This window comes from Diceros bicornis, chromosome X (assembly GCF_020826845.1).
Source record: "Diceros bicornis minor isolate mBicDic1 chromosome X, mDicBic1.mat.cur, whole genome shotgun sequence".
Classification (NCBI taxonomy): Eukaryota; Metazoa; Chordata; class Mammalia; order Perissodactyla; family Rhinocerotidae; genus Diceros; species Diceros bicornis.
Genome location: NC_080781.1, coordinates 27,061,900 through 27,081,957, shown reverse-complemented (window position 1 = coordinate 27,081,957; position 20,058 = coordinate 27,061,900). Strand labels below are relative to the sequence as shown.

The 20,058-nt window shown below is 37.9% G+C and overlaps 1 protein-coding gene across 3 annotated transcripts in view; it reads left to right on the top strand.

Moving 5' to 3' along the window:
* The window catches only part of DMD (dystrophin), a 743,617-nt gene that overhangs the window by 223,086 nt on the left and 500,473 nt on the right, over positions 1-20,058 (top strand). For all 3 annotated transcript variants that reach the window (XM_058535613.1, XM_058535611.1, XM_058535612.1), the window contains exon 9: positions 10,111-10,265. In XM_058535613.1, the coding sequence (XP_058391596.1) occupies positions 10,111-10,265 (155 nt within the window). The remainder of the gene's footprint in view (positions 1-10,110; positions 10,266-20,058) is intronic.

The window sequence follows — 20,058 nt, the reverse complement described above, 5'->3', positions numbered from 1 at the left end:
GTTTTCTTAGATATGACCTCAAAAGCAAAAGTGACGAAAGAAAAAATATATAAATTGAACTTCATCAAAATAAAAGCTGTTGTGCTGCAAGAAATATCCTAAATAAAGTGAAGTGGGAGAAAGAGTGGGAGAAAATATTTGCAAATCATATATCTGATAAGGGACTTATATCCAGAATATATAAAGAACTCTTACAATTCAACAATAACAAAAAAGATAAATGACCCAATTACAAATCAACAAAGGATTTTATTAGACATTTCTTCAAAAAAGATGTACAAATGGCCAATAAGCACATGAAAAGATGATCAACATCATTAGTCATTAGGAAAATACAAATTAAAACCACAATGAGATACCACTTGATACTCACTAGGATAGTTAAATAAAAAAAGACAGACAATAACAGGTGTTAATAAGGATGTGAAATAATTGGAACCCTTATACATTGCTGGTGAGAATGTAAAATGGTGCAACCACTTTGGAAAAAAGTTTGGAAGTTTCTGGAGATATTAAACATGGAATTACTATATGACATAACAGTGCCATACTGAGGTATATACCCAAGAGAAATGAAAACATATGGCCACACAAAACCTTTAAACATTTGTTTGTAGCAGCATTATTTATAATAGCCAAATAGTGAAAACAACCCAAATGTGGTGTATCCAGCAATGGAATATTTTGGGGCAATGAAAATGAATAAAGTATTGGTACCTGCTATAACATGGATGAACCTCAAAAACATTATGTTAGGAGAGAGAAGCCAGTCACAAAAGACCACGTATTGTGAGTCCATTTATGTGAAATATCCAGTGAAGGCTGGGGCAGGGAGAGAACGGACAGTGGAAACTGACTGTTAACGGGTATGGGGTTTCTCTTGGGGCTAAAGAAAATGTTCCAGGATTAGATTGTGGTGATAGCTTCACAACCTTGTGAATATACTAAAAACCACTGAATTACACACTTTAAATGGGTGAATTTTATGGTATGTAAATTATATCTCAAAAAAGTTGCTTTCAAAAGGCATACCTGCCCATCGTTAAGACTACAGATCTTTCCTTGTTTCTTCAAGTTTATAAACTGCTTTAGAAACATAGTTTCTAAACATTTATTAGCAACAGAACCTATTCTTTATGTGTCATTATACTAGCTTATTCTATTCCTGGCCCCAGACTATCTGGAGATAGTAGAATTGCCCTACTCTGAGTCAGGGTTGTACCTGAGTTGGTATGTCAGGATAGGCTAAGTTATGCCATAGTAACAAACAATCCCCAAATCTAGAGGCTTAACACCAAGTTTATATTTTGTTCATGTTACATATCCATTGTAGATTCACAAGGAGGTTCTACTTAATTTAGTCACTCAGAGACCATGGCTGATGACAGTTGCATCCTGATGCATACTCCCATGATCAGAGAGGCAGGGAACATAGTGAATAATGCCATTAGCTCTTAAACCTTCTGCCTGCAAGTGACAAGTAGCCAAAATCAGTTACGTTGCCATCTCTGATTCAGTGGGGTGCAGCTAGATAATCCTCTGGCAAGAAGAGGCACTGAATATTTGTGAAGAATCATGCAGTCTACCACAGTAGGCTCATGGGATTTGAAAAATAGCCAGGAAAATACCACTTTCTGGGGATCTGTCCTCTGGCATCCTCTCTGGAGTCATTGCTACCCAACCATTTCCACACTCACTCAACCAGACTTCTTAGATGCCTGGGGTAGCTGGATGATTTGTTAATTACAACACTGCTTAAGCCTTTTAATAAAGTCAACAAATTAAAGAGAGAGCCCAGATAAAGAGAATGCTTTCCAAAATGTCATAATGAAATTAAGGTAATGAAGCACTTGGAGGGCTCGCCTCCCTTCTTTTTGTATAAAACTTATTCCAAAGAAGCTGGAAGAGAAATGGGGCCTGAAAGTAAAGAGGGGGAAAAATAAATTGCATGCCATTAGTTTAATTATAAAAATTCATTACATGAAGCCATGTAAGACAGAAAATAATGGAAGTCTAATGGGTTGGCCGATAACACATTTACTAGCCTGCTCTCAGCTTGTAGTCATTGTTGAGAGGACAAAAAAGTAACAGCTTTGGTACGTAGTCCTCAAAGCTATTGAAAAGATTAATCATTTCCAGTAAGCTGGAAAATGAGGGCCGTTTTCTTAAATAGTGTCCCTGTATAGAGTGTTACCTTGTGAAACAGAGTTGTTTGGTAATGTCAGAGGTTTAATAGATGAGTCTTGAAGTTAATAGTGAGAGGCTTTACTTTTGAAATAGCTTCCTTATAGATATTTTAACATTTCTATTATAAATCCATAAAGAGGTTTTATAGGTCATTTTAATTCACACAAACAAGAAAGAAATTGTTTCTTTTTCCCAATAAAGATTTATAGAACATTAATTCATACTTAGCAGTAAATTGTTTAGTGATTCTTTTTTTAATAAACCAAACATGTATTTTTTTCTCTTATCTTTGTTTGGCAATGTCTTGCTTTATTATACGCAATAATTTTCCAATCATGCTATAATCATCAAGGAGATTATTTTATGTTCTTCAAAGTTCAATTATAATAAACCTAATCATTTTCCTTAAATTTCTGTATATGGAAACATATCTTCTTTAACTCTATTGAACCCTGAATATTGGAGTCAAGAAACCTGCATTTTTGTGATGCCTCTTTCACTGACTAGCTGTGTCACCTTCAACAAGTCACTTAACCTTTCAGAGTTTTTGTATTCTCATATGGGCAATTATGGGATTGGATAAAAGGAAAGGTGATAACAAGAGATAAAAGTGGATATGTAGGTAAGGGTCATTTGTTTGAGGGTTTTGTAATCCCAGGAGACAAGTTTGACCTTTGTCTTGTAGGTGATAGGGAGCCATTGAAAGGTTTTACAGAGGAGTAATGTGGTTCTATTTGCATTTCAAAAAGATCACTTGAGCAGCTGTAGGTGGATGGAAGGGCTGGTTTGAGAATGGAGGGAGGGAACCAATAAAAAGATTATTGCACTGTCCAAGCAAGAGATAATAAGGGCTTAAATTAATGCAGTAGCAATAGACGTAGAGGATTTGCATATAAGAGAAAATTATGCTACAGTCTCTCTGTTGGTCTGGTCCCTGCCTCCTCCTCCAGTTAAGGATCAATTTACACCGCAGAGGGAGAAGACTGGCCTGGGGACAGAACCTTGGGGAACACCAACATTTAAGGGACAGACAGGAAAAGAAAAACTTGAACCACAAGAGAGTATAAAAGAGAGGGGGCCAAGATGATAGAGCCTCAAGAAGAACAGAGTAGTCAGTAGCACCAGTTGGCGCAAATAAATCAAGTAAATGAAAACCTAACACTTTCCAGATATTGGCTGTTGGTGACTGAATCAGTTAACTATTTTCACAAAATGATGCATAACAAACAACTTCAAAATGTCAGTGGCACACAACGATAAGCATTTTTTTTTCATGAGTTTGCAGCTTGGCTGGGGTGGCACTGCTTCCTGCTGCAGGTTGATTGGGGTGGCTCTCTTCCACATGTCACTCATCCTTCTCCAGGGATGAGCAAGCTAGCTCAGGGTGTGTTTGTCTCATGGTGATGGCAGAAGTGCAAAAGGCTAGCCCCCTGCAGGAGCACATTTCAAGCCTCTGCTTGTGTCACTTCTATTAACATCCCACTAGGATTAGGCAAAGCCAGTCATATGGCCAAGCTCATTGTCAAGGGCAGGGAAGTAAACTCTACCTTTTGTAGCAGGAAATTCAAAGTTACGCAGCAAAGGGCATGGATACAGGGTGGGATAAAGAATTGAGGCCAATAATCCAATTTGCCACCGTGACTTCTGTCAGAATAGTTTTAGTGCGGTGGTGAGGGCAGAAGCCTGATTTTGATGAATTATAGAATGGCAGGAATATAATCAAGTTGAAGCAATGAGTGAATATTTGCCTTGTAAGGAGCTTAACTGTGAAGGAAAGGAAATGATAGCAGATTTTGTTGTTGTTTAAAGATGGGGGAGAGACTCATGTTTGAAGGCTGTGGAGAAAGACCCTGTAGAGAGGCAAGAGGTTGAAAAGACACAGAGAGGGAGTACATGGAAGAGGATCCTATAATAGATCAGTGTCCAGACAGAGGACTCAGCATCCCATAGCGCAAGAGTCATCTCTTGCTCTGAGACTTGAGAGAAGGGTGTAAGATGTAAAGTCTGATGTTTCCTGAAATCTATGCTTGATATGTTAAATTTCCTCTGCGTAGTTGTAGGTAGAGTCATTTGCTGTGAGATTTCTTCTAGTTTGTATCATCAGGTTCAGCCTGGAAACCAGCCTAGATATTTCAGAGGGAATTTAATACAGAGGACTGGTTCCATGGTTACTGGAGGAGCTGAGAAGCCCGATAGGAGACAGTGAAGCAACCTGGAGTTAAGCAACATCAGGTAGCTATTACCACCTCAAGAGCTGGAGGGCCAGCAAGTGTAACCAGAGCCATCTGGGGCTAACTTGACCACTATGGAGGCTGCACAGCAGGTACTGAAACTATAGAGGGAGGGCCTGTCCTGTGGAAAATGGAGACACAAAGAAGTCGCTGCCCACATAGAGAGGTGGGAGATATACTTCAGGTTCGCCCTTCCTCCTGCTCTGTCTCCCACCAGGGCCTCTCACTGGCCTAACCCAGCTAGAAGCCAGCTAGCAAGAAATCCCAGGAAATTCGGATCCCCTAAAGTGGTCCATCTGTAATACTGAGTAGAGTAGGAGATGGGCAGAAAATGGATCTAAGAGCTAATAAGCTCTTAGCTGTTAGCTCACAGAGCTAAATTCTTTTTAATGAATTTCTTAGTTCATGTATGCAAACACAGTATCCTTGGCAAAATGAGAGAAACCCAATATGTAGAACTTTTTGTCCGTAAATATATTAGGATCCTATCTTATAATTTTCCAAGCAATTTAATTTTGATTTGACCTCACGACAAACCTAAGGCATAAGCAGAATAAGTAGCCCCATCCTATTTTACAGACAACAAAACTGAACCTTAAAAGGTTAATGGCTGTCTTAAGATCAAACTGCGCTACAATGACCAAGCAAGACTTTCTGGGAAGATGCCTTTTCATTACTCTGCATTGCCTTTCATAAACCTCCTGTCAGTCGCAGTCATTAAAAAAATTGAAAAATCTAGTTTACCTGGAACAAACGTTAATTTCACTTGTAGGTGAATATCCCAAAACACATTTTATAAGAAAACTTAAAAAATACTCAACCTTAAAACTTTAATTATGGGTCTATGTACTCACATTTATCTTCTAAATTGAAGGGAGGCTTTTAGAGCTGCAGCATTACAGACAATGTCTATAAAACAGTGAGTCCCTTGCTTTGCATTCAGTAGAGGTTCACCATGTGGTGAATATGGTGCAGTTGATTAAAAATAGTAGTAGTAGTAGCAGTAGTAGTAGTAATAGTAGTGAGGATGATGATGATTATAGCTAATGTTTGTTTAATGCTTTGAATATGCCAGGCACCATTCTAAGTGTTTTCCCTGGATTTTCTAAATTAATCCTCATGATAATCTTTCAAGGTAAATACTATTAATACACCCATTTAATGAAGGAGGAAACCGAGGCACAGAGAGGATAATTAACTTGCTCATTTATCACATAACTGGTAAGTGATCAAGCCAGGATTCAAACCTAGCAGGCTTATTCTGTTGCCCAGACTTTAAACTATACTTTCTCTTCCTTCCTTGTTATCTTCCATGTAAATATCCCTGAAAAGAGTTGTTACAAATAAAAACATGAGAAGACAAACATTAAAATTGATAAATTTTAATACTCAAAATTCTTGAAATTAATTCAGGTTGTCCCATAGTCCACAATCATTTTTCTGCCTAAAATACTGTGAATAAATACTAAGCAGAGATTGCAGCAGCATCATATTCGGTTTGAATATGAAATATTTCTTTCCTGGTTGGGGACACAAGCTTTTGGGGATTTAGCATTTTATATTCCTCATAGAAAACACACACACACACACACACACACACACACACACACACATGCCCACAAAATCATCTTTTTGTTATAGGCTAGTGCTCACAGTATTTTAAATTTCTTCACACACTGTGATCGCCACACAAGCTATTCCCTGTAGTGTATACCATTGTAAATGGAATTCAGAAATAAAAAAAGAGTGTGTGTGAATTCTGTTGTCTTTTTGAATTTACGCTTGTTCTGTGGCCTGGAGTTATCCCAGTAGTAAATTTCACAGTAGTAGGCAAAGCTGGTCACGGTCCTTGTTCCTGGTGAGAATGACACTTGGTTAAAGCCCAAGGTGGTCAACACATTACCTTAGTTGGAAGGGAAACCAGTCTGTTCTGGTGAATATATTTAAGAAGAGAGAAAAGAAGGCTGCGGTTGAGAACCTGTGAGCTTCGATAAGGGCTTTAGCCCTGTCAATGTTAGTCAAGGTCAGTGGGATTTTTTCTTTTTAATCCTATATCCTTGCAAAACCTGGGCAGTATTCAGTGAGGGTTAGCGCTCAGTCAAGATTTCCTTGGTATAAAAATTTACATTTCAGTGTGAATGCAAATTTGAAGGGAAAGATATGGCTTGTGCATTTTTGCCTTTCAAGCATTAAAATATATCAAAAAAGCTCTGGTTTGAAGTCAAGCCTCACTCTTTTACTACCTTTTTACTATGAAGTCTCTAATTTAACTTTAGCTTGCTATTTCCTTTAAGATTTTGGGAAATTTTAGCATACTTTTCAATTTATACTTTTAGGCATTTTTTGTGATCTATAGATTAGAACCAAAGAGTGTATCCTCTTACATCTAGACCTTTCAAATAGGAACCCATGAATGAGGGGTGGCTTCCAAGGTTATTTATCTTTCTTAGATAAAATAAATGATTTTAATCATATTTATTAAAATTTTAGTTTATATTTTATATTCCTAAATTTATACATATATGCTCTGATTTTGGTTCATAGTAAGTATTTCTTTAATAATTGTATCCTTCCTAAAGGGAATTACCTTGGGGGGCCAGCCTGTGGCATAGTGGTTAAGTTCACATGCTCAACTTCAGCAGCCTGGGGTTTGCAGGTTTAGATCTCAGGCGCAGACCTACACACTGCTCATCAAGCCAAGCCATGCTGTGATGGCGTCCCACATACAAAATAGAGGAAGAGTGGCACAGGTGTTACTTAGGGACAATCTTCCTCAAGCAAAAAGAGGAAGATTGGCAACAGGTGTTAGCTCAGAGCCAATCTTCCTCACCAAAAAAAAAAAAAAAAAGGAATTACCTTGGGAAAAGGTAACCAAGTTTTTGGTCTCAGTTTTTTGGATTCTTATGCTACCAATTAGAGAATTAATAGATGATAAATAATAAAGTCTTCTTTTAAAATGCAAGTACCATCCTCTGGATAATTAGCGCCAATTGGTCTTTCATATCTTAGTATACATTACTTTTAACACTGTAGATTTGGCTTAAGTGAGGAGGGAAGGAAAGGAGAGGTAATTTTGTACCCTAGGAAATTTCTAGAAAGAGAAAGCCTTTAGGGTGTACATTTCACCTCAGAAAGGCTTTTGAATAGTGTGAGGATCTGAAAAGTAGAAAATAGGAGCTTCAGGGCTTGATAAAAGGAGTATATAAGAAAAGGCAGGCATTCTACAAGGATAAATTTTAATTGCTTTGTAGCACAGCAACGATACTTTGTACCTTTAAAAATTCTCTCTCTTTTTGTTTTCAGAGAAAAAGTTAGTGAGTTGGCTTTAGCTGCTTGGTACTAGTTTGGTTATCTGAGTCTGTTTGCCATATGCAATAAATGCAATTATTTCATTTGATTCTAGAATAGGATGTTCTAGTTAATGCCAGATTATATACAGATTATACATTTTCAAGGAACAGGAGTCCACTCAAACATACTTAAACTATGCTAAAAATACTAGCGTTTGATTTTCATTATACAAACATCATTCTAACATAAAAGAACAAATATTAAAACAAAAATGATTGCTCTTTTCAGAAACATCGATTATTTTCAATTTCCACTGTTCCCCTTCTACTTCATGGCTATGTATTCTTACAGATTTAAGAAACACAGAGTAGACAGAAATTGTGTTCTGTTTTTTTACTTATGCTTTCCGTGCACATTTATTGCATATTAGACCATTGGCTTGATGTATTATGTTATTTTAATGTCCTCTCATTAAACATTGAAATTGTTTCTCATTTTTTACTGTCTTAGTTAATGAAGATCTTTATTCCTATAATGTATTTCTCTTCTTTTAAATATTTTATTAGAACAAAATACCGAAAGCGAGATTACAGGGTCAATGGGAGTAAGCCTTTGTGTGTCACTTGCTATCTATTTACAAATTGTCCCGATAGATAACTGTTCCCGGCAGTAGTACATGAATGTGCTAATTTTACCACAGTCTTTCCAGCTTTGGATTTCACTTTCTATTAATTTAATTGGTGTCAAATTGTACCATCTTGGCTTAATACTCTATTTTTTTATTTTTTTAATTTTATTTATTTATTTATTTATTTTTTCCCCCAAAGCCCCAGTAGATAGTTGTATGTCTTAGTTGCACATCGTTCTAGTTGCTGTATGTGGGACGCGGCCTCAGCATGGCCGGAGAAGTGGTGCGTTGGTGCGCGCCCGGGATCCGAACCCCGGGCCGCCAGCAGCAGAGCGCGCACACTTAACCACTAAGCCACCGGGCCGGCCCTATTTTTTTATTTTTGAAAGTTAATTTTTTTCTTGTTTTCTAAAAACTTTTTATTCTTTCTCTAGTTTGAATTGCCTGTTCCTGTTCCTTTGTCCATTTATCAATGGCTTAACCCACTATGTTGAACTTGATATAATGATCTTAACAATTTAATATTATGTTAATGCTTAGAGGCCTCCTCCATGAACTTACAGCAATGCTTAATAGAAATTTTGGGGGGCCGGCTCCGTGGCGTAGCAGTTAAGTGCGCGCGCTCCTCTGCTGGCAGCCTGGGTTCGGATCCTGGGCGCGCACCGACGCACCGCTTGTCAGGCCATGCTGTGGTGGCGTCCCACATAAAGTGGAGGAAGATGGGCACGGATGTTAGCTCAGGGCCAGTCTTCCTCAGTAAAAGGAGGAGGATTGGCATGGATGTTAGCCCAGGGCTGATCTTCCTCACAAAGAAAAAATAATTTAAAAAAAAAAGAAATTTTGGGTTAATATACTTCTAGATAAACCTATCATTGGTTTATTTCTTTCTTTGATATATGGTATTTCAAATGATGAAATACAGTTTGATAATATTCAGTTGCCAAAGACAAACAAAGAAGAAAACATAGGTCATTTGGTTTAGGAGGATTCTTATAGTTGAAATTTTATTCTAATTTTAAAGTAGGATGTTTTTCCCCCCCTTTTTCTCCCCAAAGCCCCAGTAGCTAGTTGTATGTCATAGTTGCACATCCTTCTAGTTGCTGTATGTGGGACGCAGCCTCAGCATGGCCCGACAAGCGGTGCATGGGTGCGTACGCAGGATGCGAACCCAGGCCGCCAGCAGTGGAGTGCGTGCACTCAACCGCTAAGCCATGGGGCCGCCCCTAAAGTAGGATGTTTTTTGAAGTACTATTAATAAACTGATCCTTCAAAAAATTCATAACTGGAATAACAGCACTGTTCTTTTGATGTTCAATATTTTCTGTATGCAGCTTTAGTTAAATGCCAGTAGATGGCACTAATTACATAAACAATTCAACAAGTTAATGAAGAGGGAAAGAAATATATGAAATATATTTTTCTGTTCAAATTTTGGTATTTGTCACATACTCCACAATTATATGGGAGCTTATTTTTATAGTTTTCTCCCATGGTAAAATAATTAAGTCCAGTTTGTTTCCAATTAATTGCTACTAAATTGAAATATCTGATACTGGTTATTGCTCAAGATGCAGCATTTGAAAAGTTTTGTCATAAAGAGTGAGTTAGCTTATACTGTCATGATTGACTAAATCACATGGTAGATTAAAAGCAATCATGTAGACATGTTCTGACCTGAGGATTCAGAAGCTATTTATGAAGAATTTTAAGAAACTCCAACTAAAGATTTCAGAGAAAACTGACATTCATTCTCTTTCCCATACACATCTACAGCAATTGGCCAAAGACCTCCGCCAGTGGCAGATAAATGTAGATGTGACAAATGACTTGGCACTGAAACTTCTCCGGGATTATTCTGCAGATGATACCAGAAAAGTACACATGATAACAGAGAACATCAATGCCTCTTGGGCAAGCATTCAGAAAAGGTATGAACTACATTATTTCTAAAACTATTGTTGGCTATAATGATGGGGTGGTGACACTGGGTGGACGATGCACATTCGTTTTCCCAATCTTGCTAAACCGGGGCTTGGGAGGATCCAAGATGGCAAATGCCAACTAAACACACAGGTTTGCCTAAGTCCTCTTGCTTTAAAGATTAGGAATCTGAAGACTGGTGAAATCAAATGATTTGCCCACAATCACAAAGGTAGTGACATAACTAAGAGATTAGACAAAAACAAAATGCTGACTTGTAGCTAGAAAAGCCATTTATCAGTCTGCTTTGAGAGCTCTGTCCAAAGAAATATTGTTCTGTTCCAACATGGCACATGTGGAGACACTACCTAATCAGACTAGGTCTTGTCTCCTTATTGTCCACTCTCTTAACCCCTGTGTTTTTCTTTCATTAGCATTTATCCTAATTATAAATAAAAACATGGATTATGTAACTAATTGTTTAACGTTTGTCTTTCACATTAGTCTAAACTCCCTGAGGACAGAGACTGTCTTTCTTATTTGACACGTCCTAAGGTCCTGAGCTAGGTGATATAATAGGGAGCTGGTAAATATTTGTTGGAAGATGACTCTCTTTGTGTAATGTTGGGTTACCTTGTTTATGCTATGGTAAGTTAAGGATTATTGGGTACTCACTTTTAGTTCTGTCAGAAAATAGGGGCAAGTGATGTAGAAGACCACAGTGAAAGGTAAATGAGTTCCAGAAGATGACAAGAATTACTGAAGAAGTCGGTTAGGTGGCCTTTATTAAGAAGAAAAGGCCACCATCAAGAAAAAAAAAAAAGAACAGATTTTGAACTAAGAGCAGAAATTCTTAGGAGTAATGAGCTATTGATATGTGAAAATTGAGAGAGCACGTAAATTTTGAAATCAGGTTAGAGACTGAGGAGTGAAAACTCCTGTGAAACTAGATTTAGGCTGGTGAGCCTGAGGGAACAGAGCAGCTCTAGTCCTGAATTCTAGACAATGGGTGTGCAGATGACCATGGAAAAGAAGAAGATTCCCCCTGAAGTTGAGAAGTTATATTTGGGGCCCTATCAAAAGAACCCTGCTGGAGAGAGGACGAGCTTGAATAGGGGAATGATAATTGGAAAAAATTCTCAGAGTTACTGCCTCCTCTTAAGGGCAAGGTTTGGACTTTCTGCTCCAAATACAGATCTGGTATCTGTTCGTTCAGTTAAATAGGGGCAGATTAGGTTGGGGAAGACTTATTCGTATGCAATCGATTGGTATCAGAGAGTCAGTAGTTAGATCTCAATGGGAAATACTTGCTTCTCAGAGAGAAGCCTCTTTAGGAAAGCAGATTAAGAACAGAAATTAATTTGGTGAGTTTAGGGAATGTAAGCTAAGCAGGGGCCCAAAAGAAAGGTTGTTCATGGTACAAAACTAGGGCTTCAAGGCAGGTCTGTGCCATCTAGGCCACTCTTTCTGGCAGTCCCTTCTCTCCACATTCTTATGCTCCTTGAATCTCCAAGCAGCTCTCTCTGTTCTTTTGATCACTTTCTTAAAGTCTTTGGATTGTTCGGAGGAGGGGCTTCTAGTTTATATTTTTTGACTTTGTCCCTAAAAAGCTACCACCTAGGGAAGGTATATAGTTATTTCTCCAGTGGATAAAGTAAAATAGAATGGTAGAAGTCAAATTACATTTTTTGCTGGCCCATACAGAATCTGCAATTCATCAAGCTAATTCTGATTCATGCCTCTAAATTTCTTCCCTGTTCCTTTCTGACATATACTCTGCGAAAATTCATCCACTTGTGTAGTTTCAGTCTGCTGATGACTATCCATTTATACCATTTGCAGCTGAGAATGGTCTTTTGACTGCATATCCTACTGATTTCTTTCCATTTTAATGTCACTCAGGAGCTTCAAACTGAATAGGCCCAAAGCTGAACTCATCTTTGCTCTCTTTTAACTTCTTTCTCCAAATACAATCTACTTCTCTTCCTATGTTCCCTCTCCAGTGAACATTACCACAACACATTCAGTTGTCCAAATCAGAAAGTCATGCTCTACAGCCCCAATGGCTAAGCTATCACAGAGCTATTTACTCCCTAAATAACTTTCAAATCCAGTCACTTCTCTTCATCTTTACCTACTCTTTGACTGCCATGTTTTGCCTGAATGACTACATCATTCGCCTAACTGGCTTCCCCCTTATAGTCTTCCTCCTTCCCTTCCATTCTCTACATAGAATGCAGGATGGTCTTTCTTTTTTTTTAAAGATTTTACTTATTTATTTTTTCCCCCAAAGCCCCAGTAGATAGTTGTCTGTCATAGCTGCACATCCTTCTAGTTGCTGCATGTGGGACGCGGCCTCAGCATGGCCGGAGAAGCGGTGCGTCGGTGCGCGCCCGGGATCCGAACCCGGGCCGCCAGCAGCGGAGCGCGCTCACTCAACCGCTAAGCCACGGGGCCGGCCCCAGGATGGTCTTTCTAAATACAGTATATTCATGTAGCTCACCCTCTGTCCACTTTTAAAACCTTTTTAGATGCTGATGTTGACTCAGTGGCTCAGCAATGTCAGCCCTGAAGTCTCCATGTTCTTCTTGGCATTTCCCTCGGAACATGTGCATTCCAACAGGAAGAAGAAGGGGAAGGGGCAGTGCTTGTATCAGGAAAGCAATGGCTTTCCCAGGAACTTTAGGGCCAGAACTATGTCATAAAACCACCTCTAGTGCCTAGGGATTAGGGTTGAGCCAGCCAATGGAGAACGTTTGCCATAAAGGGCGTGGGAAGAATAAACTGATAAACCGGCAGGCTGTAGCTGGACAGCATCAAGTTCCCTGGAGAGATACCCAGTCACTTCTTTGAGTAAACACAGTATATTCATGTAGCTCATATATTCATGTATAGTGTATATTCATACAGTATGTTCACATAGGATTGTAATAACAATGGGCCATTTGGGCTTGATGGTCTGGTCAGTGTGAGAGGTCATGAGGAGAGCTGGATGCTCCGTTGGCTAATGATAGCTTTATATTAGAAGTTCACATTCTGTGTATGCTCTGTGTGTCAACTGCACGGATTAAACCGTATTCCACTTGGCTACAGCTTCTCTTATTTGACGTTCTTATAGATCTTGTGCTAGATAAATAAAGAACAAGAAAACTCTTTGTGTGATCTTTTACATTTTGACCTTTTTATCCAATATCTTGCCCAGCTAAACCTAGAAGTGAAGTAACATCATCATCATCCTCTAGATTTCTGCTGTCCAGTAGGGTAGCCACTAGCCATAGGTGCTTATTTAAGTGTAAATTAATTATAATTAAATAAAATTTAAAATTCATTTCCTCCATCTCATCAACCACCTTTCAAGTGCTCAAGAGCCACACATGTAACCGGTGGCTTCCCTATCGGACAATGTAAAGTAGAACATTTCCATCATCACAGAAAATTTATTGATAGTCCTGCTCTGGATCATTGTCTGCGTTCACCTAAGCAGTGTAGGGTACATTTACAACAATTACATACTATATTATGTCTAAAAGGGTTTTTGCCAAATTTTATAAATAAAAAGTGTTTCCTTTACAAAGTAGTTCACATTTTTCCATTTCCTCGTTTCTACCTTATTTCTTTTATTTGTCCATTTTCTGAAGTTGATGTTCAAAGTCCCAAAAACTACAACTATCACAGAATATAAACACTTTTACTTTTGTTGTTAATTCTGTAAACAATTTTAAAAGGAGAGATTGTTAATATTGATATTTGGGTTATGGAGAAAAAGTATCTCATATCTTTGAAAAATGTCTGTAACCAAGACTTTTTAGCTAGAAGTCACTCTGTTGAAATTATTCGGATTACATCATTTCTCACAGTTCAGATTTTACTACCAAACACTAATGTATTGCCTGCACTGAAACTTTCAATCATATAGATAAATATATGCAAAAATTTTATACATTTGGAAGCCTATTGAAAGCAACAAAATCTTCAATTCAGTTTTAAATTGTTGAAGGTTAAAGAACATGTAAAAAAAAAATAACTTGGGAAAACTTTACTTTGATATTATACACTGGCAGGCTGTAGTTGCAAGACAATCAAAAACACAAGTAAACTAATTTTATTTTGTATTTTAGTGTTCAATTTAAGTTTATTAATAGGTCAGAGGAATCTTCAAATTCTATGCTAGCTTTGATAGGACCTTTATTTACCATTTTATATAGATAAATATAAATAGCCATGTGTCCCTAAAAGGAATTAATCTACCATTCTTGAATAAAAGGCTACTTTTCAACTAAATTCTGTAGGTTAACCATTCAGATCAGAATGTATATCATCATTGTGACCCATGTAGGAAAATATTTTGTTTTCCTGATCATATTCCTTATAGAGTCCATGTTAGCATATAAAGCCAGAAATATGGGCCTCTGCAAGTTCATTTCTTTCTCTTCAATCTCTGTGAATAGATATGAATTGGTGAATAAGATAATATTAGATATGATATTACAAATTATTGTGAGAAGCCTCTAAGGATTAGATTTCAAGGACTGCCATCTGGCTGATGACTTTATGATGAGACTGTCATGAGATTTCATTTCCTTATTTCTATTCCAGGATCACTCTTTAAACAAGACATGAGCATTAACTCTGAATTGTCTGTCTCTAGCTATATGAGGGCTTCTACTACTACCATTCAGCAAGGAGCAAACTCATCAAGTAGAGGGGCTGGTCCTGGTATCAGAGGGTTCAACATGGCTGGAAGTTCCTCACAAAAGCTCCCAGATACCTGAAAAATCTCTCTAGGTTCTAAGAAAGATTTAGCATGTATGTGTGGACATGCACATATGCGTATATGCATATGCATGTACATACATGCAAATACACTATTCCTTAAAATAATATTTCAGTATTCTCCTGTCTTCTCTAATAATACATTTCAAATTTTCATAATCACAATTAATAGTTGACAAACTAAAAATTTATCATCTGTGTTCTCCATCTTTGGCAACCATAAAGCACTTGTAAGTCATTCCTTGCATCTCTATTCTCAGGTCCTTTCTCTTTTTCACTTTAAAGAAACAAGAAAAGGGAGAAAAACTATTGAGCTCTATTATGTGTGCAGAAAGAGCTACTCTAGCTGGACGCTGGATCTCTTTCACATTCTTCAACATATTCTTTTAGTAATTGTTCTACTTTCTTTCTCTGGGATCTTCAATTTCTTCTTCCTGTTTCTCCCCTTCAGCCAACCATCATGCTCAAGTCTCCCTCATCCTAAAAGAACTTTTTGAGGATACCATCTTTTCTACCAGCTGTGCTTGTTTTCCCTTACCATCAAATTTTTGGAAGCAGTGATTGACATTCCTGTTTCCTATTCTTCAGTTCCTGGTTATGCTTTGACCCACTCCAATTTGGCTTCCCCAGCACCACCATTTACTGAAAACAAGGGCTCATTAAGTTGCCAATGACTGTTATAATAGTGAATTGCCCTATTTTTATTTATCCATCTACTTGAATTCATTTTAAAGTTGGTCCTATTTGTCAACTCTATTAGTTGAAATTTTCCCTTCCTTGATTTCCAGAACTGTATTATCTTGCAATTATCCTATTTTCTATTCATATAGTAAGTGTGAAGTGCTTGGCACAATGCTTGGCACATAGTAAGAGCAAAGTAAATGTCATCTGTCATAAACATCATAAGAATTCATTCACTTGCTCCATGAATATTTTGCTGCTAGGTATGTGCTAGGTAGGCTTACTGCCTGGTACCAGGTATATAGCAGTGAAAATCCCTACCCACATGAAGCTTATATTCTGGGAAGGAGAAGGTGGGAGACAGACATTAAAAAATAAAAAAGTTAAATATATGGTATATAAGATTGTGATAAGTGCAATGTGGAAACATAAAGAAGGAAAGGAGTTGAGAAGGTGTGTATGTTGTGGAAGAGAAGTGCTGTTATTTAAATATGGTGGTGAAGAAAGTTCTCATGGAAGGGGTGGCATTTAAACAAAAGCTAAATGACCTGGGGATGTGAGCCATGTGGAAAATTGGAAGAAAAATAGTCTGGGAGTGTCCTAATAAGTGGAAATGCCCTGAGGCAGGAGTATGCTTGGCATGTCAGAGGAACCTTAAGGAGACCAGTGACAGGAAAGGTCAAGTAAGCAGAAGTGTTGTAGACAAGGGGTTCAGAGAGGTAAGAGGAATCTGATTACATTGGGCCTTATAGGCCCCTCTAAGGACTTTGACTCTTACTCAAAATAAGGGTTTTGAGCAGAGGAATGGCATGTTTTGACTTATCTGGCCCCTCTATTATAATAGACCAAAGAGAAGTAGTGAAATCATTAGGAAACTGTTGTCATAATACACTTGAGAGATGACTGTGGTTTACACCAGAATAAGAGAGGTGAATGTGGTAAGAAGTGGTTGGATGCCACTATATCTTGAGGACAGAGCCCAAAAGGTTTTATAAGAGATTGAATTTAGGTGTGAAAGAAAGAGAGGAGTCAAGGAAGACCACAGAGCTTTTAGCTTGAGCAAATGGAAGATGGGGTACTCATTTACCGAGATGGGGAAGGCTCCAAAAGCAACATATTTTAGGAAGAAGATGTGAACATGTTACTTTTGAAATGCCTATTATGCATCCAGGTGGAGATGTGGAGTAGATAGCTGGATATAAAACCTTAAATTCTGGGGAATAGTAGTGACTTGAGATACAAATTTGGGAGTTGTAACAATAATCAATATAGGCTCTCTTTGCTCTGTAGCCCTTAAATTTGTGTGTGCGTGTGTGAGGAAGATCAGCCCTGAGCTAACATCCACGCCAATCCTCCTCTTTTTGCTGAGGAAGACTGGCCCTGGGCTAACATCTGTGCCCATCTGCCTCCACTTTATATGGGACGCCGCCACAGCATGGCCTGACAAGCGGTCCATTGGTGCGCGCCCAGGATCCGAACCCGGGCCGCCAACAGCGGAGCGCACACACTTAACCGCTACGCCGCGGGGCCGGCCCCTGTAGCCCTTAAATGTTGATGTTCCAGTCTTAATTATTTCTTTCTCTATACACATTTTGAGTACCTTTGTCTGTTGGCTTCAATTACCATTAAGACTCCTCAGGTTTTATTTTCATCTTACATCTTTCTCCTAATCTCCAGAACTGTACTTACAGCCACCTACCATACATCTCCATCTGCACATCCTACAGGCTCTAAAAGGTCTAAAGTAGAAGGCGTTAGCTGCCCCTAAAACAATGCTAGATTTCCTGTGTTTTCAGGGTAGTTTAATTGCTTAACTTAATTGTCTCTAAAACTGGAAACCTAAAAATTACCGTCAACCTTTCTCTTCCTCTCTCTTCTCTACTCTACTGACACATGTATTAATTGGCTTCTAAATTGTGAATTCTACTTCAAAAATTGCTCTAGAAACTATTCCCTTTTCTTCATCCGTATTGCCACCTCATCCTAAAGGCTTCTCTATATTTGGCTGGGAGATTGTGACCACCTTTGCTCTGTGCTCCTAGCCATTGAATCTCTACACTCATTTGCCCTTCACGCTGGCCCCAGAGTTATTTTCCCTAGAACTAATATTCTGGTTTCCCTTTGCTCCCAGCACTCTTTTTTTTTTCCTCCTGAGACCTCATGGATGATATTTACATATGTGATATACTCCCAAAAGCATACCCACATTTTTCTGAAAATAAAAATAAAGAAAGAAAGAAACTTGATTTTGTTTTCACGGAAGAAAAGCAAATAGTATCACAAATTTTTTGCTCATTTGTCAGTTTGTTTATTTAGCAGAGGGACAGGCATGTGAACTTCATAAAAGGGTCTTATGCTCTATCCACAAATGCTGTTCTTTCTCAAAACATTTTTGGTATTCCTTTTCTAGAACTACCTGGGAACTATTTTATGATCATCGGAAGACTGTTACATTATTGTATAGCCACACCTTGTGTTTGCTTAATAATTGTACTCAATAATTGTTTGTGAATTGAATGAAACAATCAGATGTTGGGCACTAAATGGCTTTGGATTATTTCCAAAAAATTGAAGGATGGAGATTTGCTGCTGCCCTTGAAGCTATGTAAAGAATGTGATATGATGCTAACAGGACATTTGTTTAAAATACAACCTCTTCTTAAGTTGGGGACTGCTTATGATATATTTGTAGCATGTTAATAGTCATAAATATTAAAGCTACAAGTGACCCTAAAGCCACCAGCTCAAACTTCTCAATTTAGAGTAGCTTATATTTAAACCCTCTCGTGCAAAATATAACTTCTAGTCCATCTTAAGGACTAAAATGATTTGGTACATTGAAAAATCCAATCGGTTAGCAACTGCTTTAGGTACGCTTCTTTTGGCAGTATGAGGAAGTTTCTTTTGGCTCTTCAAGAGAGCGTTGTATATATAATTATAAAGCACTCCTGTTTTTATACTGCTGAGACCCAGTCTTCCCAGCTGATTATGAAGCGTAAGAATTCTTGCCGTCTTGCAATAGGATAATATAATACCTGTAACGCGAAACCTTGGGGCTCTGGACCCGGGAGTGTCATGATCCACACGGATCTAAAATGGTTCATGGTAGTAACTGCCTGCTTCACTTTATGTCATCTCTTTTAAAGTAATTAGAATGTTTCTAGCTTGCAGGGATTACACGCAAAGGGAGACATTTGGAACCATATCATTGGTGAGTTACCGGTGTGGAAAATTACCTGGTGATGTAGCCATTTTCATTCTAACCGAGTCCTGTAGTTCCTAAACCAAGCCCCACTAGCACACCAAAATACATGCTTGGGAATGCCCCTACGTGCAATTTACCCATGAAAAGACTCTAAAATTAAAGAAAACTTATAACCGTTTCCTAAATGAAAATTAGGGGACACGGACAGACCTTTTTTTCTTCATTCATAACTTTAATATTACAGTGTCTAAAATTGAGGGAAAGTTAGCAACAGCCTCCCTTATATTACTTTTCAATTATATTTATATTTTTCATTTTCTTTGCATCACTATCACTCTCAAAAATCTTTAAAATATTCAATCAAATATATAAATTAGCAGTTTATTTTTAGAAAGTTGAGTTATTTTGATAAATGGATATAATCATCGTTTGACTTATAATTTTCTCTCTCCAATTCTAACAGTCATCTAGTTTGGGGATCTTCTAGCTTTATTCAATTTATAAATAATTTATAATAAAAGGATTTATTTTCTTTCTATAAACCATTAATTCAAATGCATTCTTGATATTAAAGAATTATGCAGGACATAAAGGTATTAGTGAGTTTTGTGAAATTTAATCTTTTCAATTTCCACCCAAAAAGGGGGGCGTCATTTAAACAGTTCTAGGTGGTGGTCAACAGCAGCTCTTTCTGCAGCCCCCTTTCACCGATTGGGAAACCTGATACCACTCCTGGCTAATTGAAGCAGAGAGCCTGGCTCAGGTCCTTTATCTGATGTGGTACATTTTTGGATTCTTGAGGCCAGCAGAATCTGAACTCCTGGTAGCCACTTCCCATCCCAGAGCCCAACAGCCCCCTGTGTTCAACCCTCCACACTACTTTGTGTTTCTGTGCCATTTCTGACCCACAGAGCTGTTTCTCTTGTTTCTGAGCCCCGATTGTGCCTTTTTGGTTTTCTGTTTTAATATTTTACCTACCATTGTTCTGTGTTTGGAAGTTTCTTCTATATTTCAAAATAATTTTTCCCTAATATAAAGTGACATTTACTTAGTGTAGAAAATTTTTAAATTTAGAAATAATCACCCTTACCATTTTTTCATATTTCCTCTCATATTTTTGTAAATATATTTTTACCTATATT